Source organism: Boleophthalmus pectinirostris, unplaced genomic scaffold (assembly GCF_026225935.1).
Source record: "Boleophthalmus pectinirostris isolate CB_2022bp ecotype Guang Dong unplaced genomic scaffold, ASM2622593v1 HiC_scaffold_2, whole genome shotgun sequence".
Lineage (NCBI taxonomy): Eukaryota > Metazoa > Chordata > Actinopteri > Gobiiformes > Gobiidae > Boleophthalmus > Boleophthalmus pectinirostris.
Genome location: NW_026571152.1, coordinates 10,239,199 through 10,260,103, shown reverse-complemented (window position 1 = coordinate 10,260,103; position 20,905 = coordinate 10,239,199). Strand labels below are relative to the sequence as shown.

General features: G+C 39.8%; 1 protein-coding gene and 1 non-coding gene across 2 annotated transcripts; both read left to right on the top strand.

Annotated features, from left to right (window-relative positions):
* The first annotated feature begins 540 nt into the window (after positions 1-540).
* On the top strand, positions 541-17,284 carry eif4g2b (eukaryotic translation initiation factor 4, gamma 2b). The gene is made up of 21 exons (XM_055155388.1): positions 541-544; positions 914-1,022; positions 2,400-2,465; positions 3,220-3,345; positions 4,141-4,243; positions 4,808-4,939; positions 6,532-6,598; positions 7,005-7,156; positions 8,020-8,130; positions 9,278-9,460; positions 9,803-9,944; positions 10,095-10,252; positions 10,746-10,859; positions 11,651-11,779; positions 12,044-12,148; positions 12,769-12,984; positions 13,208-13,466; positions 13,934-14,138; positions 14,362-14,567; positions 14,664-14,785; positions 15,337-17,284. The coding sequence occupies exons 1-21, from the start codon at positions 541-543 to the stop codon at positions 15,400-15,402; spliced, it is 2,775 nt and encodes a 924-aa protein (XP_055011363.1). The 3' UTR covers positions 15,403-17,284.
* Positions 11,077-11,280, top strand: LOC129409635 (small nucleolar RNA SNORD97). Its single transcript, XR_008632491.1, has one exon. It is a non-coding gene; the product is annotated as a small nucleolar RNA SNORD97 (small nucleolar RNA).
* Positions 17,285-20,905: the final 3,621 nt, after the last annotated feature.

The following is a 20,905-nucleotide window of genomic DNA, read 5'->3' as shown; positions in this document are numbered from 1 at the left end:
CACGCTGTCAGTAATTATTTAGTTAATTCTTTCATATTAATTATAGCTACAATCTAGGTTATGTTCTCAATTGGAATGAAAGCGCAGAGGTAATTCTGTGTTTTGACAGATGAAGTCATATGTGGGTCATTGGGTTAGACACTGTTTTGACAAAAGCAAAATGTTATGTAATACATTTTTCTATGTTACAGCCCTATAATTTGTGGCTTGAAGAATAACACATGACACAAAAAATACAACATTATGAAATGAAATATATTAGTAAATGTTTCTATGAAATTATGATGAGTTTGAATATTTCTGAATAAAATTTTATCTATGCCAAATCACAGGGCAAATGTTACTCACATATATAGGTCATTAGGTCAGTCTAGAAAACTTTTTGGTTTAAGATCTTTGTTTGTTTTTTTCCCCTTTTCATGTGTTAGTATTTTTAGAAGAAATAATTCCACCACTGTTTTTATAGATATAGCCAAATGGTGTGTAATTTGTCTCGCTGGTATATGCATATGGCACAAAGTGGAGTTAGATTGTCAAAACATGGGTAATATTGTACTGAAGATATACATATACAAGACAGCATGTGGTTGATAATGAGAAATACTGCAGTCATGTCACATTTGGTACTTAATCCTCAACTAATACATTTGAAGACATTTTTTTTTTTGGCATATCTCTTTTGGACTGACCAAATATTGCCTGGATATGTTTATCTTATATTCAAAACCATTGTTAATGTTTAGTCAGTATAACCAAGCTCAGTGTAATTTATTGCACTTTACCAGACCAAAATGATGCCTATGTAGGGTTTGGAATGCTCTACCAACTGAGCTGCTGCTATCCAATGTTTACGCACATGTTGCTGCTATTTTAATGCACTAATATTCTTTTTTTTTCTCTGCTCTCTGTACAGAACCGTTTTCCCCATCCCTCCCTATTACTCTTATTCTTTTAGGGATTCTTCGTTGTCAAGCCGCCAAAGTGGAGAGTGTGATTGCAGAAGGGGGTGCTTCTCGTTTCAGGTACAATACAACCACAATACACACTTTTAAAGGGCATTCAAATTTCAGTCATAGATGATTACAGTAATTAATTCCATGCATTTCTGAATGTGTATAGAGGTCTAAATTACAGGGTTAGCAGAAACAGAACAAGACCCATAGAAACAATATATTTGGGTATTGCATCTCATTAATAAGTAGCCTTTGCCATGTATTCATTACAGTAGGGTTGCTCAATTTTGAAGAAATAATGTAACTAATTGTAACTTTAAAAAAAAAAAAAAAAAAAAAAAGAGAAGTATTGCATTTATATTTGCCATATGTGTTTTCAGAAATTGGATTCTCTTCTGAGTGCATATTGTGAAGAACTTCAGGTGCATTGACATTTGAGTGATACTGAAATGCTGAGCTGTAAAACAAGTATAAGTATGTTTAGTTTTATGCAGTGGACATCAAATTCCAAAGCCTGCATTTATTTAGATAATTGCGCCAACTCAATTGTGATTTCAGTTTAGTTGAGATTAATCTTGCAATTTTTGTTAAGATGCTCTGTCAACAAGTGTAGTTTAGCGTCTTATGTTCCTGCTGTTGCCTGTAGCTCTGATATGATCTGGCTCTACATTTTCGTGACATGCTCCTTTTTCCTCTGGGACCCGGGGACGTCCGGTTCACAGTGTGGTTCGATTTAAAATGGCTGCCACATTCTTCTTGTCCTTTTGTGTAACTGTTCTTTAAAAACTCAGGGAGGGGCTGGGACAGAACAGGCCCTGGGATGACTGGAGAGGAAAACGTCAGGTCAAATTTTAAGATATTTTTCAGCTCTATCTGACTAGGACTGCCATGATTAATCAAAATAAGTATAATTCATCGACTACTGAAATATTCTTGACTATTTGATAAGTGTTAATCATTATCTGAACAACTTAAATGCATGTAATTTACTAGGAAACAGGTGCATTCATAGCTCTAAGTGAGAATGTAACAATATACTGTTTTTGTATTATCTTTCATTAAAAAAAGAAACACAGCTCATTTTAGCATTTTTTATTATTAAATAAGAACATATTTATTGAAAAATATCCAAGGTACAATAAACATAGTTGCTTTACATGTTTAATCTATATGTATGGGTTTCAGAATGATGAAAAATTGGGACTGTCAGTGTTTATTAACAGTTTAAAACAAATATTGTATCTGTTTGGATGGGGGAAGGAATTGAATGTAACTGGTATCTAACTGTATATGGATGAAACTGAAAGAGTTTGTTGGCCCCCAGTCATTCCCCCTGTGGTTTAAGGTCCTTGCATTGAGGAGCACTGATCTAGTTACATACACCTTTCATGTTGTGTAACAGAATAAAACACTATATATGATGCTTGTTTCTGTGTGTGTGCACAGTGCTTCTTCGGGGGGAGGAGGTGGTAGGGGTGCACCTCAGCACTATCCCAAGACTGTCGGCAACAGGTTTGTTTGGCTCTGAGTCCATATTTTTTATAATTTGCAAAACATAGGCAAGTGCAGTTTGTCCATGAACACCCAAGAGACACTTCAACACTCCACTATGAAAGAGTGGCCCCATTATCAACAATCCTGTACATTCATTTAAAAGACGCTGTGTATCCATAGGTCTTAAGAAATAATTAGAAACATTGCTGTCACTTTAATGGTCAGAAGTCCTCCAAATGGTATCTGTAAGTTGATAAAGTTAAGACATTAAAGGAAGAACAAAGCCCCCCTAATTTTGTCAGTGGATAGGAATTTTGTTGGCCTGTTGTGAACATAACTATATCAACCCTTTGTTCATTAAACAAATACTGAACAGTATTTTTGTGGCTCCATATTTATGGTGTATTTATGGTGCCTATTCTTAGCACTAACTTCTCAGTCTGTGACTCACTTAGTACAAAACTTAGTACTAGTGTTCGCAGTTCAGGAGCCTTTTATTATATTCATTTAAAAGGGTTTATTATGTGATTATCCTAATTTCTTGTCAGTGGCAAAAAAGTTCTAATTGTAGTTAATTGTGATATTTTCTGTAAAGAGATGTCACTCTTCAAAAGGTGTTGTGGCAGGTAATATAAGTTATTCATGTTCCTTTAAATTAAACCCAAATTCTCCTCTAAATCACATTACTGTTTTAAACCTGACATTTTCTCTCTTGTAAACAGTAAACAGTTCACAGTCTAACCTCCTGCTGTTTGTCTCTGTGTGTGCGCAGCGAGTTCCTGGGGAAAACCCCAGGGCAAAGCGTTCAGAGATGGGTTCCTTCACGAAGCACTAGACGAGATGTCAACTCCAGCAATGAGAAAGAGAGACACGATGCAATCTTCAGGAAAGTGAGGGGGTAAGAAGCAACACATAAACACTTTTGTGCTTACGAATGTTCTTTTGACTGTATGGTGTGATAAACCAATGAATAATGATAGGTTAAGGTACATTATTGTCCCCATGGGGATATTTGTCCTCTACATTTGACCATCCTTCAATGCCACTGGGGCATGTACTCAGGAGCAGTGAGCACCACAGCGCAGTGCTTAGGGAACCACTTTCCATGATCTTGTTGCTAAGTTTGGTTAGGACTATCTTAGCTGGAGGATTTGACCTATGGTGCAAGGGTTGATGGGAGAAACAGGAGTACCTTGTGGGAACCCACCCAGACAGAGAGAGATCGTGCAAACTGTCTATAGAATGTAGTATAGTAGAATATAAAAACTATGATTAAAATAAGAGCGTGTATAAAATAGACTTGACAGAATATACAAAATATACACTTGTACACAATAACAGTTCCAGCTGCAGTGAGTAGATGTTAGCTATTTTATGTCAAAAAGTGCCAAAAGCATGAATGTGGATGGAACAAAGTCCTTATAATTAATGCCATTAATGAATTACATGATATTGTCTAAAGAGTGTATTTTCATTATCACCATGATCTCAGAATCAGTATTGACACACACAACACTTAAAGTGACTCACCTTGAGAATCCAAGTGTTCATAACAAATGGAGCATTGCTAGTTCAGTTACAAGTTAAAACTGTGTTAAAAATGCTTTTAATGAAGACAAAGTTGCACTTGAACACCCGGATCTGTGGCGGTTAAATGTAAAATATGACTCACTTATTTGTCTCCTCTTTGCAGCATACTCAACAAACTCACGCCGGAGAAGTTTGACAAGCTATGCCTTGAGCTGCTGAACGTGGGCGTAGACTCAAAACTCGTCCTTAAAGGAATCATCTTGCTGGTGAGTTCAGTTCTTTAGCCCGCTGCAGTTTTTAAGCAAATGTCACCGGTTTATTTAGACATTATTTGGACATGTTTAACTGACTCTCCCCCATCCTCTTCATCCATTTCTCTCTATCTCTTCTCTAACCTCTGTCACTCCCCTTTCTCCATCTCTTTTCTCCCCTTGCTCCCTTCTTTCTTCCTCTCTTCTGTTTCTCATCTTGTATTCCTCTCGTCTTTCCTCCGTCATCTTTTCTCCCTCATCTGTTACTCACTTTCTCCTCCCCATCTCCTCTTTTCTCATCTATCTCCTACTCCTTCCCTCTCTTCTCCCTCCCCCACCCCTCCCTCTCTTTTACCCTCTCCTCCCTCTTTTCTCTGCCTGCTCTCCTCCTATCTTCTCCCCTCTAATTTTTCACTTCTCTCCCTTACTTCACCTCCCATGACCCCCCCTCCTCTTTCCTTTTCCTCACTCCCTCTTCTCGCTTCTTTTCTCTCTCCCTCTGCCCCTCCTTCCCTCTTTTTGTCTTCTTTCTTACCTCTCCCTCTCTCCTCTCCTCTTCTCTCCCCTCAATCTGTGTAGATTGTAGACAAAGCCCTAGAAGAGCCCAAGTACAGCTCCCTCTATGCTCAGCTATGTCTGCGTTTGGCCGAGGACGCACCAAACTTTGACGGCCCTTCACCCGAGATCCAAACATCCCAAAAGCAGAGCACAGTGAGTCCTCTTCGCACAATAATATTTACACATTTAAAGGCCCTATACCGGATTCTTACTATTAAAGGGCCCATGTTATGCAGTATTCTGATCTATGTTCTAATGTTGTTTCCTAATCAAAAACATACCGGGAGTTGCTTTCTGTTTCTTTCCTTTCACACATGTTGAACACACAAACCCTGCATATTTAGGCTAAGTTCTTCTCTTAATACAGGAAGTGATGAACTGAGTTTTTAAACTCCATACACCTTCTCTACAATTACTTTGATAATTTCAGCCCTGGAATTGCCAATCTCTATTGAACAAAAGGTAAAGAGTAGTTGTTAACTTGAAAACTACTGCTTCATGACATCATAAGGGGGAACAGAGCATTTTGAGTTTTGGAGATGTAGACAGACTAGTAAGAAAGGGTTACTCAAACATGTGTGAATGAAACAAAACACAACTATGGGTATGTTTTTGAGGAGGTAACCATGTCATAACATGGATAATGGCTCACAAGAGTAAATTTTGCGTAATATAGGACTTTTTGAAAAAATGACTTGAAAACTACACCATTTTAAACGGTTTGCAGTGGTCCAGAGTTATTCCTCACTTATCTAATGCATTCACAGCATTCCAATTATTCACAGATGAGTTTATAAGGATCAGCATGTCGTCACTGTAAAGCTAAAAACAACTAGCATGCTGGCGTGTGCTTCCCTAAATGCGGACAGTACACGGTGAACTTATTTTGGCTTTAAGAGCTGCTTATACCATATATCTTTACTTCAGCAAGACACATTATGCTTTAATGCATGGGAGTGCATCAGGTACAGGGCCTTTTAATCGTTTACTGGAGATTTATCTAATACAAAAGCACTTATCTAATCTATCTATATCCAGCCAATTGCAATTCCCTTTGTGACTGTCGATTACAGTTAGGATTCAGTCCATAGTGCCCATAAAGTTTTCCAGGAGCATTAAATTTAAGAGACGGCTTATATCCACCCAAAGCAGTTATGAATTTAAAACAAAATATTATCAAAATGTCACTTACACCAGCGAGCTGAAACTCTGCTGAATGCGCAATGTGAATGTAATGTATAAATCTCATGCATTTTAAGATGAAGAAGTTTTTAGAGGTCACTATATGTATGAGGAGGCACCCATAGTTTGCAGATACTTTTGACAATGCTAATGCAATCACAAAGTATCAAAAATATGATCTTGAGCTGTATCAAAACAAGAATAAGAGCATGTAGACTAGTATACTCCCATGGACCACTGTGGAACCTACCTGGACCACTGAGGGATTACACAGATATGAGACGGCATCATAATATAAAAGAAAGTACTACGATTTAATCATAAAATCACGTTCCATTGTCTTAACAGTTATTTTTTATTATCATCATGGTATTGGAAATGGTGTTGAGTCTATTCCTTAGTATCGAAATTGAGGTTGAAATTTTAATATCGTGACACTAGATTGCATCCTTTACTGTAAATATAGATCTAAAATATATTGACCACTTCCCCACTGGATCAAGGACCAAATTTGTGTACATAAGATGTTGATGAAATAAAATAAATTTTCTCTCGGTTTTCAGACCTTCAGAAGACTGCTGATTTCCAAGCTTCAAGATGAATTTGAAAACCGCACCAGAAATGTTGAAAGTAAGTCTCATCTGTCCCAAATAACCCTGATGTAACTAGTGACCCATTTCCCCTAACCCAGTGTTTCTCGAACTGTAGTAAGCAAACTCCTTCAGGTGCTACTTGGACAACTTTTCAGTTTGTGGCGTTGTCTAATAGAGTTCATTTTATTCAATTTTTTAAGTCCTTCTTTTGAGATTTTTTTTTTTGTTTAGAACTACTCTGGAAATAATGTAGTCCACTTTTAGAGCTGGTTTATCCCTAGATCAGACCTGGTCCTGGTTTAGATCTGGTGGAAAATTTGGAAGAGCAAATCTTTTCTTTGTTGGTACTTGGTGTGAAAAGTTTGAAAAAAAAGCCCCAAGATGATCCATGTTTTTGCTTCAACATTTTAACACCGTCCCCCCCTTCTTGTGCTTGTGTGCAGTCTACGACAAACATGACAACCCCCTCACATCGGAGGAGGAGGAGCAGCGCGCCATCGCCAAGATCAAGATGCTCGGAAACATTAAATTCATCGGGGAACTCGGCAAGCTTGACCTCATCCATGAATCTATCCTTCATAAGTGCATCAAAACAGTACGTACTGAAGTGCAGCACAGGTGGAGAGGGTAAAGTTATATTATTTAATGATGGGATATCTGAGGAAGTATTTTTTCGTAGAATGAGGAAATAGTATGTATTTCAGTCTCTACTTCCCTTTAGCCTTTGTCCATTGTCACAGTTTGCTTGGGACCTAGGGGCTCCCTCCAGCCCAGTTATGTCTCTGCTCCAAGCCTCTGTTCAGGGGCACTTCTCTGTTCCATGACACTGATGTCAACTGAACATCACTTTCTTAATAAATAAAAACTGAACTATACTAAAAAAAAGGCAGAGTTCAGCAATTTCCAAAAAGCCATTTAGTAGTTTCATGTTTGTTGTGCAGTGTGGCTAAAGCTCAACCTACAGTAAACACAAAACTGCTTCAGGTACCTGTTTTCAACAGAGTCTGTGCTCTCTTATCCAATCATCTTGTTTTATTGTGGAGCCACGTCTTGGTTAAAGTGATCTGGGAGCAGTACTCCGCTTGCCGCCTCTGGAAGCTAAATACTGTACAGGGTCTGCTCGGGACTGTCAGATGTGGTGGTACCGACCCGCCCCAAAGTGATCCAAGTGAAACAAGGCTACAGTTTTTTTCAGACAAAAGTGAAGCAGCTGGATCTCCCTCAGAAATAACACAAAATAGTGGTCTGACTTACCTAACCCTAATCACAAAGTGCTGTGTTGACAGTATACTCTATGGGTGGGAAAACAATCCAGGATTAAAGTCAGATACCTAAGCTCTCATATTGTAATGGGTAAAGAAAGACATCTCTCTGGTGCGAATTCTTATTTTCTCTTAAGGCTAGATTGTCTGAGCTCTCCAGACGATATGTCAAATTTTCTACCATTTTGTGTTTCAGCTTCTGGAAAAGAAGAAGAGAGTGCAGCTCAAAGACATGGGCGAGGACCTGGAGTGCCTCTGTCAGATAATGAGAACCGTGGGGCCCAGACTCGACCATGAGAAAGCCAAGGTACGCCCCTAGTGAGCAGCATATCCAGGGCATTCTTCTGTTCCTCTGAGGAGTGATGCCGTGCAGTGAAGGTGAAGGACCTTTATAAACACAGAGAAACCCTATTCACACATGCTCTCTGAGTTGGTAATTTACATTGTTTTCCTGAACAGGGTTATATAAGAACAAAGCCATTTTTGAATTTTGATGTGGCAATTTACCAGTAATTTGACTTATGTCTTAATAAAGCCAGAAACTCACTGAATGTTTTTACAATGTGTACGTCCCTCACTTTTCTGGGAACTATGTGTGAATGGGGTTAGATTAATTATGCAGAATCAACCATAATGACCATTCTGCTGAGAAGTCAGAATAACATTTTTGATAGAGATTCAAAATGCAAAATCAGTAACAAAGACAGAGACCAATTAAAGGCCCTGTACTCGTTTCCATCTATGTATTCTTACCCCAGCCCAGATCTTTTGGCTTCAAGAGCTACTAATGCAGTTTAAGTCAGCTGTGTGCAGTCTGCATCTAATTATAAAGTTGTTCATTGTCTGAGAATCAGGAAGTTCGTGTTGGCATGCTACCTGTAGTTAGACCTACAGTCTACACTCAGTTGTGAAAAGCGCTTATAAACTCATCACTGTGAATAATTAGGATGCTATGAATACATAAGGTAAGTGAGGAATAACTCCTAAATCAAGGACCACTGTATTAAAAGAAATCTGGGCTTTTTAAATTTAAATTAATGGTTAGTCCACAGCTACAGTTTCTTGTGTGTTTTCAGTAGTCTAAATTGAATTTATGTTTTTCAAAGGTAATTTTTCATGTCTTACTTTGCACTTTAGTTCAGCTCTTGTGTTCAGCCTGCCCCTCCCTCTGAGCACAGCCATATTTATCTTCATATGAGGCTCTCCACAGAATCATTACACTCAGCATTTGATAATAAGCACATTTTTCACAATTACCTCTTTTTTTCTCTCCTCTGTTCCATCTCTGAAATTCACTCTCGTGCTCTCTCAACTTTCTCTCTCTTTTCTCCATCTCCCCCTCTTTTCTTCATCTTATTCTTCTCTCTTTATCTTCCTTTCTTCTCTCCTCTCTTTTACTAATCATCTCTCTTTTCTATCTGTTCTTTCTCCTCCCGTTGTGCTCCCTCCCTTAGTCTCTTATGGACCAGTACTTTGGCCGGATGCGCTCCCTGATGAACAACAAAGAGCTGCCGGCGCGTATTCGCTTTCTGCTGCAGGACACGGTGGAGCTGAGGGAGAACGCCTGGGTCCCACGGAAGGCCTTTCTGGACAACGGGCCCAAGACCATCACGCAGATACGCCAGGACGCTGTTAAAGTAACAAACCATTAGAAACATGAAAAATATACTTGTATCATTATAACAGCACATATATACATATAAACACGCAGCTATGCCAGGGCATTATCAAAGTAATACACTATTATTACTTTGACACTGTCTGCAAAAATATTATGTTGGAAAATGTTTGGCAAAATATATTTGATATAATTAACTTTGCACCTACCACCTATCAGAAGAAACATACTGTCTGAAAACTACCAGATGGGATAGTAGGATTATCTATATAACTAAACTGATTACTAATCCATGTTTTGCATTATAAATAAATAGTTAGTTCCTGCCCTCACTCCCTCTTCTCTTGCTTCTGTGTGTCAGGATTTGGGTGTGTTCATCCCCGCTCCCATGTCTCAGGGTCTGAGGATGGACTTCTTCCTGGAGAGTCCCTTTATGCCCAACCGCCTCAAACTGGACCGCGAGACTCTGGGTGGGCTGGCCGATATGTTCGGACAGATGCCAGGTACATAGTACACACAATACAGTACTCTCTCACGGCCAGAGAGTGGTGCTAAAAGCAATGATGAAATGGAGCTAATATTGATGTAGTCAAAAGTCAAATATCATAACGCCCCTTTTTTAAATCTCTCTTGTTCTATTGTCATTTGTCCAGGCAGTGGGATAGGCACCGGTCCGGGGGTGATCCAGGACCGATACTCCCCAACTATGGGACGTCACCGCACCAACCCTCTGTTCAACGGTCACAGCATGGTCCCTCCTCCACCGAACCAGTATGAGTTGAGCAACAAGTCTTTCACCAAGACCAACCAGGTGCACACAACTGCAAAATGCAGTGAAAAGTTAGCCTGGCCATCTGAACTCTGGTATCCAAGTCTGCTTTAGAAAAGCCAGGTGTCTTGGGTGGCCAGGCTAGTAAAATTCAACCTTGCCAGCAGATGAATGCTCACAATTGATAAATGTGTAGTGTAATGTATTTTACCCTGAGGGCCTCATTTATCAAGCGTTTGCTCATGTGCTAAACAGCTAAACACGCTATAAGTGGAGCAAGAACCCAATGTAATTTCTCACAGAGACACTAAAGAACACTCAGCTCAAGATATGCTGAATGATTAAGCTAAGTGGGGCATTTTTGTCAGCATGCCTGTCAGACGCTCCTTAATCCAGTGCTCTTAATGCTCTCATTTACATATGAGTCTTGCGGCAGAAATAATACATGAACTTTGATAAATTGGTGACTGAGGCCCCATAGTTTGCTTTGAACACTTAATCTGACCCTCTGACTGCGCCTTGTGTTTGGGCTCAGGTTCAGAACCAGCATTTCCTGAACCAGAACCAGAACCACCTGGCCCAGCAGCAGGCTCAGTCCAAAGACCTGCCCCCACGATTCAGCAAGAAGGGCTCGCTCAACGCAGACGAGGTAAGAGTCAAGTATATGTCACTCTGTTCCACTCAACACAGGGATGTAACGGTTTATGAGTGAGTCGTTTATACTAGGGGGATCCTAATCACTCTTAAGAGCTTTTTTCAGTGCGACACCACTCCCCCTTTAACCAATAACTGATCCACTGGATCAATACAATACCATGATATCCCCTGTACTGTTACATCCCTGTGTACACAAATACTACTGTTGAATGCCCAGTGATTATAAAAAGACGCGTTATTCTGAGGGTCCCACCTTCTGCCAGTCTGTTCTTAAACCTTGCCTCTTTCTCTCCTCTAAACTCCACACTCTCTCTCCATCCTCCTCTCTCTCTCCCTCTCTCCCTCTCTCTCATTCTGTTCTTATTCAATCTGGCTGAAGGTCCACTGACTGCGATTATGAGACCTGAGGGCATCATTTTAAAGTGTATATGGCATGTTCCACCACTTATTTCACTAAAAATACAGCTATATTTTCTGTTTTTACTTTCCATGTTATTAAACATTGATTTAATAAAATAAAAGGGGCTGCTTGCTAGGTAACAGTTAAGGATTTGTTTTATCTGCTAATCAACATGGAAGTAAAATTATTAACTTCACCAAAATTAAAAACCTACAAAAAACAAGGTAAGATTTTAGTAAAAATATAATGATACTATGTTTCAGTGAAATGAGTGTTCTAACCTCTGCTATGCACTTTCATCTTGACTTTACCCACTTCCCTTGGGCTCTCTATATGTTTATTAACCCTTTTTTATTGTGTTCTTGTGTCTCTGGTGTTTTCAGATCAGCCTGAGACCAGCACAGTCGTTCCTGCTCAACAAGAACCAGGTGCCCAAGCTCCAGCCGCAGATCCCAAACATGATGCCCCCTAGTGCCCAACCGCCGCGCACACAGACCCCTCCTCTGGGGCAGGTAAGAACATGGAGCTCAGATCTATAGACTGTATAAATGGACAACCAACCTGCAGTGCAGGCGGAAAGGGTGTTGCCTTCAACAGCCAAGTTAGTCCTTATAACTGCTTGTCTTAACTGACCTCATTTGGTTGGAGCCAAGTCTTCAACATTTTATCAGTCAACACTCAAAATATAAATATAAAAACACTAATTTAATACATTTGATTATCTAAAAGACGCTTTTTTTTAAAAGTGAAGTTCTCATTATTTCTGTACATTTTAGCCTCCACAGCTGGGACTGAAGACCAACCCTCCACCGATTCAGGAAAAACCTCCGAAAACCAGCAAGAAGCCTCCTCCAGCACGAGAGGAGCTCATCAAGATGACCGTGAGCCAACCAGCACTCACACAACATACATGTCATATATAATATTCCACAATAACTCAGTCTCACTCTTTTACTATAAAAGTAAAATAATTATTTTTCCCATCCCAATGGCACTATAAGCAAGGAAAATGTATATTATTTATAATAAGAAGGGTGAATATTAAAATATATTTAAAATTCAATGAAAACAGAGACTGGATCAATCAAACAAAAGAAATAATAAAAATTAAATTAAAGTGTATAACTTTTCTTATGGAGGGAATGACACCTACTTGTCTTCATGGAGATTAATGTTCCATAGTGCAGCTTGATGGAGACAAGTGTATGATACTACCATGCCAAGTTAGAAGTCAGATCTGACCTGTAATAATAAGAACGTAGGGTTAGTAGTGAATGTATTTGCATTTTTTGTCTTAAAGAGGGGATCAAAGATATTTTTTTCTACCATGTTATAATGTTCATGCCTGAAGAGTTTAGTTGTCATCCGTGCATGTTTGAATAATTTAGTAACCTCTCTATTATGTTGCGTTTTTGTACACATTTATCCATGCACCCACTCAGCCCTCCCTGTGCTTTCTGTTCTGTTGGATAATACTGTTGTTGTCTTTGTGTTGTTGCAGGAGGCAATAGTGACGGAGTACCTGAACAGTAAGAACCTGTCTGAAGCTGTGTGCGCGCTCAGAGAGATGAAGGCTCCTAAACACTTCCTGCCTGAGCTCCTGTGTAAAGTCCTGCTCTGCTCTCTGGACCGACCTGACCCGGACAAGGAGCACGCCAGCACCCTGATCCACAGTCTGAGGGCTGAGGGCGTCGTGTCCTCGGAGAACTTCATGCAGGTACAGACAACATCATCTGGCTTCTATTTCACAGTGATACTGATAATGATAAAGCACATGAGATTCTTGGATTTAATTTATCAGTTTAGATTTCAGTCTATTCTCAAATGTTAATGCTTCCATGTTAATTACACTACCGGCCAAATTCACCAGTCAGAAGTAATTAACCATCACCAATAAAAAATCTTGACACTTTTCCATTTTAACCTCTCCTCTCCTTTAGGCGTTCCTGAGCGTGCTGGACCAGTGCCCAAAGATCGAGCAGGATATCCCTCTGGTGAAATCATACTTGGCTCAGTTCGCCGCTCGTGCCGTCATCGCAGAGCTGGTTAGCGTCGCAGAGCTAGCTCATCCTCTGGAGAACGGGACGCACTTCCCTCTGTTTCTGCTCTGCCTCCAACAAACGGCCAAACTCAAGGACAAAGAGTGGCTCACGGATCTGTTCACCCAGAGCAAGGTCAACATGCAGAAGATGCTCCCAGGTAACATACGACACACAAGAGGTGTCCGCTGTATAGTTATAATCTATGACACCCGTGGACCATTATGTTACAAGTGGGATATTTTAAATTACAATATTGATCTAAAACAAGTCCACTGAATGCCACATTAGAAAAGTGTGGTGCACAATGGGAGCTGATGTCACTTGCAGATGCTACTAGCGAGTAGTGGATTGTTGTTGTTTTTTTTCATTGGGACCAAAAAGACTAAGAAAATAAAATTGGAGAAAGAACTGCAGAGTATTGGGTGTATGCCTGTGGCGGTGAAAACGGGGGTAGATCGGAGCTATGGCATCTTGAAAAAAGAAGAATCGGGATCGAAACAACCATAAAATGTATTTATAAGGTCATTTTTGCATAATAAGTCCACTTTGAAAGACGTGGTCTGTTGAAAAGACTCATTTATTCTGATGTATTTTGTTTTGTTTGTTTGTTTGTGCTTTGCTCAGAAATCGATCAGAATAAAGACCGCATGTTGGAGATCCTGGAGGGTAAAGGCCTGAGCTTCCTGTTTCCTCTGCTGAAGCTGGAGAAGGAGCTCCTGAAGCAGATCACAGCCGACCCCTCGCCTCAGTCCATCTACAAGTGGATCAAAGACAACATCTCCCCCAAACTGCACACGGACAAGGGCTTCGTCAACATACTCATGACCAGGTACTACTGCTATTACTACTACTGCTGCTACTACCATACCACTACTGCAACATATCCCACTCTTAGTAAGAATTCCTCAGGTCCACTTACTATTGCTAATACTACTACTACTACTTGTAGTACTATAACTGCTGCTGCTGTTACTACCAAGTGCCCTCTGATTACAGACTGGCTGCTTCTCATGTCAAAATATCTAACCTTTGACCCTCCTCTGTGTGTCTAGTTTCCTGCAGTACATCTCTCAGGAGTTGGGTGTGTCCGATGGCGATGAGCAGAGCCCTCCATCTAAAGAGCAGCTGGAGCAGGAGAAGCTGCTGCTTGTGTCCTTCAAACCTGTGATGCAGAAGTTCCTCCACGACCACACGGAGCTGCAGGTCAGCGCTCTGTACGCACTGCAGGTGCACTGCAATGCACAGGGCTTCCCCAAAGGTAAAGTACTTCTATCAACTAGTCTCCTGCAGTCTGTGTGTACTAGTTTGTGTGAAGCTGTGTACCTTTGACCCTGTGCTCCTGCTCCCTCCTCAGGCATGCTGCTCAGATACTTTGTGCACTTCTATGACATGGAGATCATTGAGGAGGAGGCTTTTTTGGCCTGGAAAGAGGACATCACTCAGGAGTTTCCCGGCAAAGGGAAGGCACTGTTCCAGGTACAAACCACAACACTGTTCACAGTACTGAGCGATACTGTTTAGGAACTCTCAAAACTTTAAGTCTAACTTGAGTAACAGAGCTTCAGACAGAGCTGTGCCTCTAGTTAGCACCTCACCCCCAGGGAATGTTGAGGACATCAGCTGCAAAGTATCAATATCCAGTTTCAACTCCAGAGACTAATAAAGCTTTTCTTGTGTCCTTTGGAGCAATTATTTTAACTAATCATCGTTCACCTTTTATTTTTAGCTTCATTTGTAAAATATATTTTGTATGGAGAAGCACTGCGTGGGTACATGTATACTTCAAAATAGTATATAGGTGCTCTTTGGAGAAGGCTTCTTTTTAACTTGAAAATATTGACATAGTTGTCTGAAGGGTAAAATCTCAAAAAAAAAGTATAGAAAATTAGACAAAAAAAACACAAGGGACTTTTTTTTTTTTAAAAAAAAAGTTAAAAATCCCTTATTGCATCTTGGCTACTACGGATAAGAACATGTGCACCGACACGTTTCATCAGGGTGCACCACCATATTTTTGCATATTTCAGGTGAACCAGTGGCTGACGTGGCTGGAGACCGCAGAGGAGGAGGAGTCAGAGGACGACGGGGACTGAAAACACGACAGCAGGAGAAGAAACTCATCATGGAGAAAGTGACGCGGATCCGGCAGAGATCCACCTTCTATTACTCTACTATTACAGCACTCTGCGCCTTTATCGCCCTACCTTTTCCGTTTATTAAACTCTTCTTTTTGTGCTTAACCACTACGCGCTGCATACAAACCAATAGTGCTTCGTATTCGACGGTAGATTTCATGAATTTAAAAGTGGCTCAGATAAATGTGTGGGGTTTTTTTGTTTTTGTAAAAGCATGCATTTCTTTTCAAATATTACTTTTTTTACTTATTGAAAGCCCTTCCCTTGACCTATGACCATTGAAATTAAATTGGTAACCTTTATCTTTGATGCTAAAGCTAGAATTATGTCATTTTTGCATGGGGCGATTTATTTAGTAGTTTTAAATTTATCAGATTTAAATAAAGTAGAAAGTAAGAGTCCCAATTTTCATGCAAATATTAAGATTTCAGATTGTAGGCTGTTGGGATAGTGGACCAGTGGATTTTGTTGATAAAAACGTGAGGTCTTGTAGTGTAGGTATCTTTGTTAACTAGAGTCTCTACAGCCATTTTTCTGCTGTTTAATGTGCTCTGATTTGCATATTCAATTGGCTTTTGAGTCAGATGCCATACCCAGTGCTACCGTCTTCATTTATCTACGTTTAGGATGAGCTTCTTACTGCCCTCTATTGGTAATGTCTTCATAAATATTAGCATGTCAGTAAAGAGTAGCTTCAAAGTTGTTCATGTTAATTGGATGTGACAGTATTTGGAAGTCATGTAAACATTGCTGTAGAGATTTGTATATTAATTCAAGTGAAAATTTTGTGTGATTTAATATCCACAAAACATGAGTTTGTATTGTATGTAATTGTTAATTGATAATTTTTAGTTGTTTTCTTTCAAGGTGGCATCTACAAACATTGGCACTCTTCATTGAAATTTGAAAATTGATAAATAATTGTTTAGGTATCAGCAAGTAACTACTACTACTATCAACTATAAGAGATTTAACTTGCACTTGGGAATGCTAAGTTTTTGAGCTACTATTTTTTACTAATACTACTACAGTAAGCTTTAAGTGCTTAAGTAATAATTCCATAATACTCGACTATTCAAAATTTACTCCAAATCAAAGAACTTGTACTTGGTAGTGCTATGTTTTGGGATTTTCACTGCTGCTACTACTACTACTAATATTACTACAGTAAGCCTTTAATGCTTCAGTAATAACAATACAGAACAATATTTGGCTATTCAAAAGTACTTACCTTTTTGATAAACCTCCAAATGGAAGACCTTGTACTTGTACTACAGCTACACATACATTAATACACTCCAATGGTCCACTATTTTAAACAGTGTATGATCCAAATACGCCTTTTACTAATTGAAAATAAACTTATATCTCCGTACCCTCCCTTTAATATCTTGAATAAAATTATGGAGAAATTCAGCGTGTAACCCATTAAGTGTCGTCTTCACGTGGCTACGATTTCGATCTGTATTTGAATCTGTAATCAACGATGGTTTTTGCTAACGCCTGTGTTCCTACCTCTTAGTTAGATGGGCTTTTTTGTTTTGACGTTTTTGTGTGCTTGGATAATGAGAAGAAGAAAAAAAAATGAATTAATTAAATAAACGATCCCAATTGTGAAAGAAATGGCAAAGAGATGAGATTTTAAGAATTGTCAGAAATTTGTTGGGCCATTACGGAAAGAGAAACTTGAGAGAAACTTAAATTTTAAGGTCTAAGAGAATGAGGTTTTGTCCTAAAATGGGTGTAGAGCCTGAGGAGATCCTGAATTCTATTGTAATGTATATTCATGATTACTGTGCACCTGTTGCTTTAATATCAATAAAGTCCATGAGCACCAGAATGGATTTATACGTTTCTTCACTCAGTTAAAAAGACAACACTACAGCCTAATGGTTGGTGGTTAAAACTTTGCATCTATCATGTTGTCCTTGAGCAAGACACGTAAAGTAAATAAGGTTGAAGATCTTGCTTATCAGTTTTGCACACAGCTTAGCAGGTAATTTTTTATTAAACAAATGCTGAAACATTACATTTTAAACTTCAGCCATACTGTCCAAAGTATTCAAAACAATCCAAGGATCAGGGTTTAGAGAAAAAACATCATATTTTTTGTTTAAAAAGTACAGTTTCATTATGTGACTTTTGCTTTGCTTGTAATGTTTCACAAATTAGGCAATCAAATTCTCTATCGCCATGGAAACAAGCCAATGGTGCCACAAGGTTGGATCTGAGGACCTTTAAATCTGTAAGTTCTTGTGTCCATTTTAATTTAGGATGCAGCAGGTTTTTAATTCTACCTCCAGACCAGTGATAATTGTTCTTGGTCTGTGGAGAGTTCTTATTCCTGTTCTGTTCTCGGGTTTCTGTGTTATTCCTGATTTATGGATAGTTCTTGGTTTCATGTATTATTCCTGGTTTGTGGGGATCCAGAAGTACTCTACGTTCCTCCTTCCCTGTCTGCGTGAGGCTGGAGCAGAGTCTGGTCTATCACTGAACGGGGGACACTCATCAAAATGAACCGGACCTCCAGAGCCGGGGGCCACCACACGCACCATGGATCTGAGCAGAGACAAAATGAAAAATGTGATTAGACTTGCAATTTCTGTACTAATATTGAATTGGCTTATATAGAGTCTATGAAATTCTTCACAGTGCATTATTATTTCACTCTACACTTGGCGGTGGTAAGCTTCTATTGTAGCCACAGCTGCCCTGGGGCAAACTGATAAAAATGAGGCTGCCAGTCTGTGCCATTGGCCCCTCCCACTAGCACCAGTTTGCACTAGCTGTCCCACTGTGGCACCTGGTAATCCTGTTGCAGTGCTTAGCGTCTGACAAGATAGATTAATATGAGGAGGTACGGATACTATAATAAAAACAACCAATGCACTGCTTAGCCTACATCAGGGGTGTCAAACTCATTTTGGTCCGGGGGCCGTATCCAACCTACTTTGATCCCAAAGGGGCCGGATCAGAAAACTCATGGCATATATACCCCAAAAATAACAACAAGTTGTGCAGAGAAACACAAATCATTACAGAAATCTTCTCCTGAAACTTTAAGAAAAAGGCAGTTTCAACACAATGTTTTAACACGAATTTGTAAGCAAATAGTATATGTAATATGTATCCATTTTTCTTGGAAAATCCTGCACTCGGCTCCACTTTTCTCATTTTGGACATTTTGCTGATGAGGGTGTCACGGTCAACAGTCAAAACAATTGTCCTTTAAGAGCGTTTGGAAGGAGCCAAGTCTTCATTTGTGCTGCTTTGGTGGGAGGGGCCATGTACAGAGACACTGGAGACGCTGCTATGATAAGCACAGCAGAAAATTGCCAATATTTTAATAGAAAATATAATATGTTTGACACCCCTGGCCTACATTTTAGTAAAAAAAAAAAATATATGATGAAAACTGACATCCTATCATACTCTGTACATGTACTTGGGTCATATTGTAGTAACAATAGTAGACACACTCACCTGAATTGTCCATATTATTCTCTCTCTCTAATTAGTTTTATTTTTTATTTACTATGGCCAGCTGTCATTTGGTATTTTTATTCATGTGTTTGTTTCTAATTTCCTTAAGAAGAATGTATCAAGAATGTATACATTAATGCATTTTTTTCTTCTTTTTTTTTTACATTTATCTGTTTTATCAGTTTGGGGAGCAGTAGTGCACTAGTGCCCTCTGGTGTACGCACCGGGACGAGCTCCTCTCTGGATCATCAGGACTGGACTCAGCGGAGATGTACACGGGGTCTCCCTCCTGGAAATAAAATACAGATAATAACTACTACTACTACTACTACTACTACAACAACTTTTATAAAGGAGATATTTGGTAGTATAGTCAGCTGACAGTAATAATTATGTTTTAAAATGTCTTACAGTAAAGTTCTTCGGCGTTCCGTCCGGGTTCCTGAGGATCTTGACTCTCTGATCGCTCTCACTCATACACAAGAAGAAACTCTGAATATTTGCCTGGCACTGAAAAAGAGAGAGGACTAAACCAGGACTAAACCAGGACTGAACCAGAACTGAACCAGGACTAAGCCAGGGCCAAATCAGGACTGAACCAGGACTAAGCCAGGACTGAACCAGGACTAAACCAAGACTAAACCAGGACTAAACCAGGATTTAACCAGAACTAAGCCAGGAACTAAATCAGGACTAAACACAACTAAGCCACAACTGAATCAAGAATAAACAAGGACTGAACCAGGACTAACCCAGGTCCTTATCAGAAAAAAATCAGGACTAAACCAAGATTAAACCAGGACTAAGTACCAGTACTATCCCATATCTAATCCAGTGTAAACCCTGGTCTAAACCCTGGTGTAAATCCCGGTCTAAACCTCTAAACCTGGTCTAAACCTGGACTAAACCCTACTTACAGCCTTGTTTTGTCTGAGAGCTCGTAGCTCCTCTTCGGCCCTTATTCGCAGGTTTAGATCCTGGAATCTCTCTTTCCACTGGAGACACTCTGATACTCTCTCCTGACGATCCTTTTCAGCCAATCGTCTTTCAGCATCTGCCTCTCGCTGCGCCTGATTGGCCTTTTTACTCTCCTCTTCTGAGATCACAGCGCGGCGCCGCGAGTTCTGTTCACTGGGAAACATAATGTCAAAATATTTGGTCAAATTCTAAAATGTTTAATGAAGACAGTGGTGATTAAATCAAGACCAAAACAAGACTTATCATGGGGAGTAATAGAACTAAATCAGGACTAAACCAGGACTGAACCAGGACTAAACCAGGACTGAACCATGTATATACTAAAACTGAACCAGGACTAAATCAGAACACAACCAGGACTTAAACAGGATGGAATCAGGACTGAACGAAAACTAAATCAGGACCAAGTCAGAACTAAACTTGGACTAAACCAAGACTAAAACAGACTGAAACAAGACTAAACAAGGTCTAAATCAGGTATATACGAGAACTGAACCAGGACTAAATGAGAACTAAAATCGGGACTGAAACAGGATAGAGTCAGGACTGAACCAGAACTAAACCAGGACTAATTAGGGCCTAAAACAGGACTAAATCAGGACTGAACCAGGACTAAACCAGGACTAAACAAAGACTGAACCAGGACTAAACCAGGACTAACTCGGGACTAAATCAGGACTAAATCAGAACTGAACCAGGACAAAACCAAGACTGAACCAGGACTAAACCAGGACTTGAGTAGTGTCCGAGTCTAACCCACAACCTTCTTACTGAGAGGAGGAGACAGGATCTGCCACAGTAACACAGGAAGGACATGCACATTCAGAACCCATCACCTCGTGGTTGGGGGGCGGACTGACCTCTCCTGTAGCTGTCTGTATTCCTCTGAGCTCTGTCTCAGTCTCTGCCTCAGATCGTCGCGTTCTTGTTCTAGGCTGCGCTTTTCCTGGATCAGAACCTGTTTTTCTCCAGAGACTCGCTCCAGCTTCAGTTTGGTCTC